Consider the following 1,250-nt stretch of genomic DNA (forward strand, 5'->3'; position numbering starts at 1 on the left):
CATGCATACATGTACATGTACATATTCTTCACAAAACAATACTTTCAAATGAATTTAGACATGGCTAATGAGTGAACAACATACTAGGACTTCTTGCTTCCTGTGGAGAGCCAGTGCTTCCAGTCTCAGATACACTTCTTTGTGGAGGAGTACCTTTAATATTAATACATTAAACTAGTATCAATGAATATTAATGTATTTTACTCTGTTTTGTAGCAGGAGAAGTTGACTCATCATTAGAAGGAGGAGTGTTTGGTGTAGCAGCTTTGGAATAAATAAAAATAATAATAATAATAATAATAGTAAATTATTATTGTCATTATTGTTGTAGTGATCTGTGCGACATCAATAATAATAATAATGATAAAAATGGCAGTTCCATGAAAAAATCACCAATATAAAATCCGCCATTTTGTTTCAATCTGAGCATGCTTAATCGCTAATATAAAATTTGCCGATTTCTTTCCACAGGCAAATCCACCAAATATTACTCCCACCAATAAATCATCTTGTACAGTATCTACAACAGTAACTACCAAATGCATACAACAGTCGCAATGGCACCAGGTAAAGAATAATATAAGTAATTTTCACCTTCACTAGCAACACTAGCTCCACTTTGAGGAGGAGGAGGATGGACAGTAGCAGTGTCTTCTCCTATTGAGAACAGAAAAGGTTAACATTAATTGAATTTATATGTACATGTACATACCTAGTTCTTTAAGCATAATGTTTCCTATCTGTTTCACAGCTGCACCTTGTTGAGTCAATACATGACACACTTTAACTAAATACTGTCTTTCATCATCAAAAGCTTCTAACTGACCCATGACATCAGTCATTAATCTATTGGCTTTAGTAGAAGCAGAAACACCATCTGCTGTCACTACATAGTCTTTAGTCCCTTGTGTTATCAGGTCATCAGAAAACAATGCATTAGCTACATCACTAACGTTAGCTGACATTGCTTTGGACAGCTTAGCTGAGCATTGCTGTAGTGTCTCCTTTGGATCTATAGGAATATGACATAAAATTAACACTATCATAGCAGTAAACAGTGGGCACATCTGAGAAGATTGGACTATTAAATCAAAAAATAACATAATTCTGACTATTTACTAACTAATCATGACTTGTATTAAGTATTGCATGTAAATGAATCAATGCCAGGTAAGATTGGGAATGTGTTCAATTTAACAATCAAGAGACATACCTTTGGTCTCCTGTGGAGAAGCACAGCCTTTCACGTC

At 34.6% G+C, this 1,250-nt stretch overlaps 1 protein-coding gene across 1 annotated transcript; it reads right to left on the bottom strand.

The window, feature by feature from the left end:
• Positions 1–6: 6 nt before the first annotated feature.
• Positions 7–1,244, bottom strand: LOC109593312 (uncharacterized). Its single transcript, XM_020008447.1, has 5 exons — positions 1,214–1,244; positions 713–1,012; positions 595–657; positions 205–264; positions 7–153 (listed from the first exon to the last, which is right to left on the bottom strand). Exons 2-5 carry the CDS (start codon positions 963–965, stop codon positions 65–67), a joined length of 465 nt encoding a protein of 154 aa, XP_019864006.1. The 5' UTR covers positions 966–1,012; positions 1,214–1,244; the 3' UTR covers positions 7–64.
• Positions 1,245–1,250: the final 6 nt, after the last annotated feature.

This window comes from Amphimedon queenslandica, unplaced genomic scaffold (assembly GCF_000090795.2).
Source record: "Amphimedon queenslandica unplaced genomic scaffold, v1.1 AMPQUscaffold_2062_Cont25934, whole genome shotgun sequence".
NCBI lineage: Eukaryota > Metazoa > Porifera > Demospongiae > Haplosclerida > Niphatidae > Amphimedon > Amphimedon queenslandica.

Bases quoted from the DNA above. Each gene is read 5' to 3' on its own strand.
- LOC109593312 (XM_020008447.1), bottom strand. From the start codon at position 965: ATGTCAGCTAACGTTAGTGATGTAGCTAATGCATTGTTTTCTGATGAC. The intron at 658-712 runs GTATGTACATGT...TGTTCTCAATAG, and splicing joins CATTATGCTTAAAGAACTAG to GAGAAGACACTGCTACTGTC. The intron at 265-594 runs GTGAAAATTACT...TTTATTCCAAAG, and splicing joins AGCTAGTGTTGCTAGTGAAG to CTGCTACACCAAACACTCCT.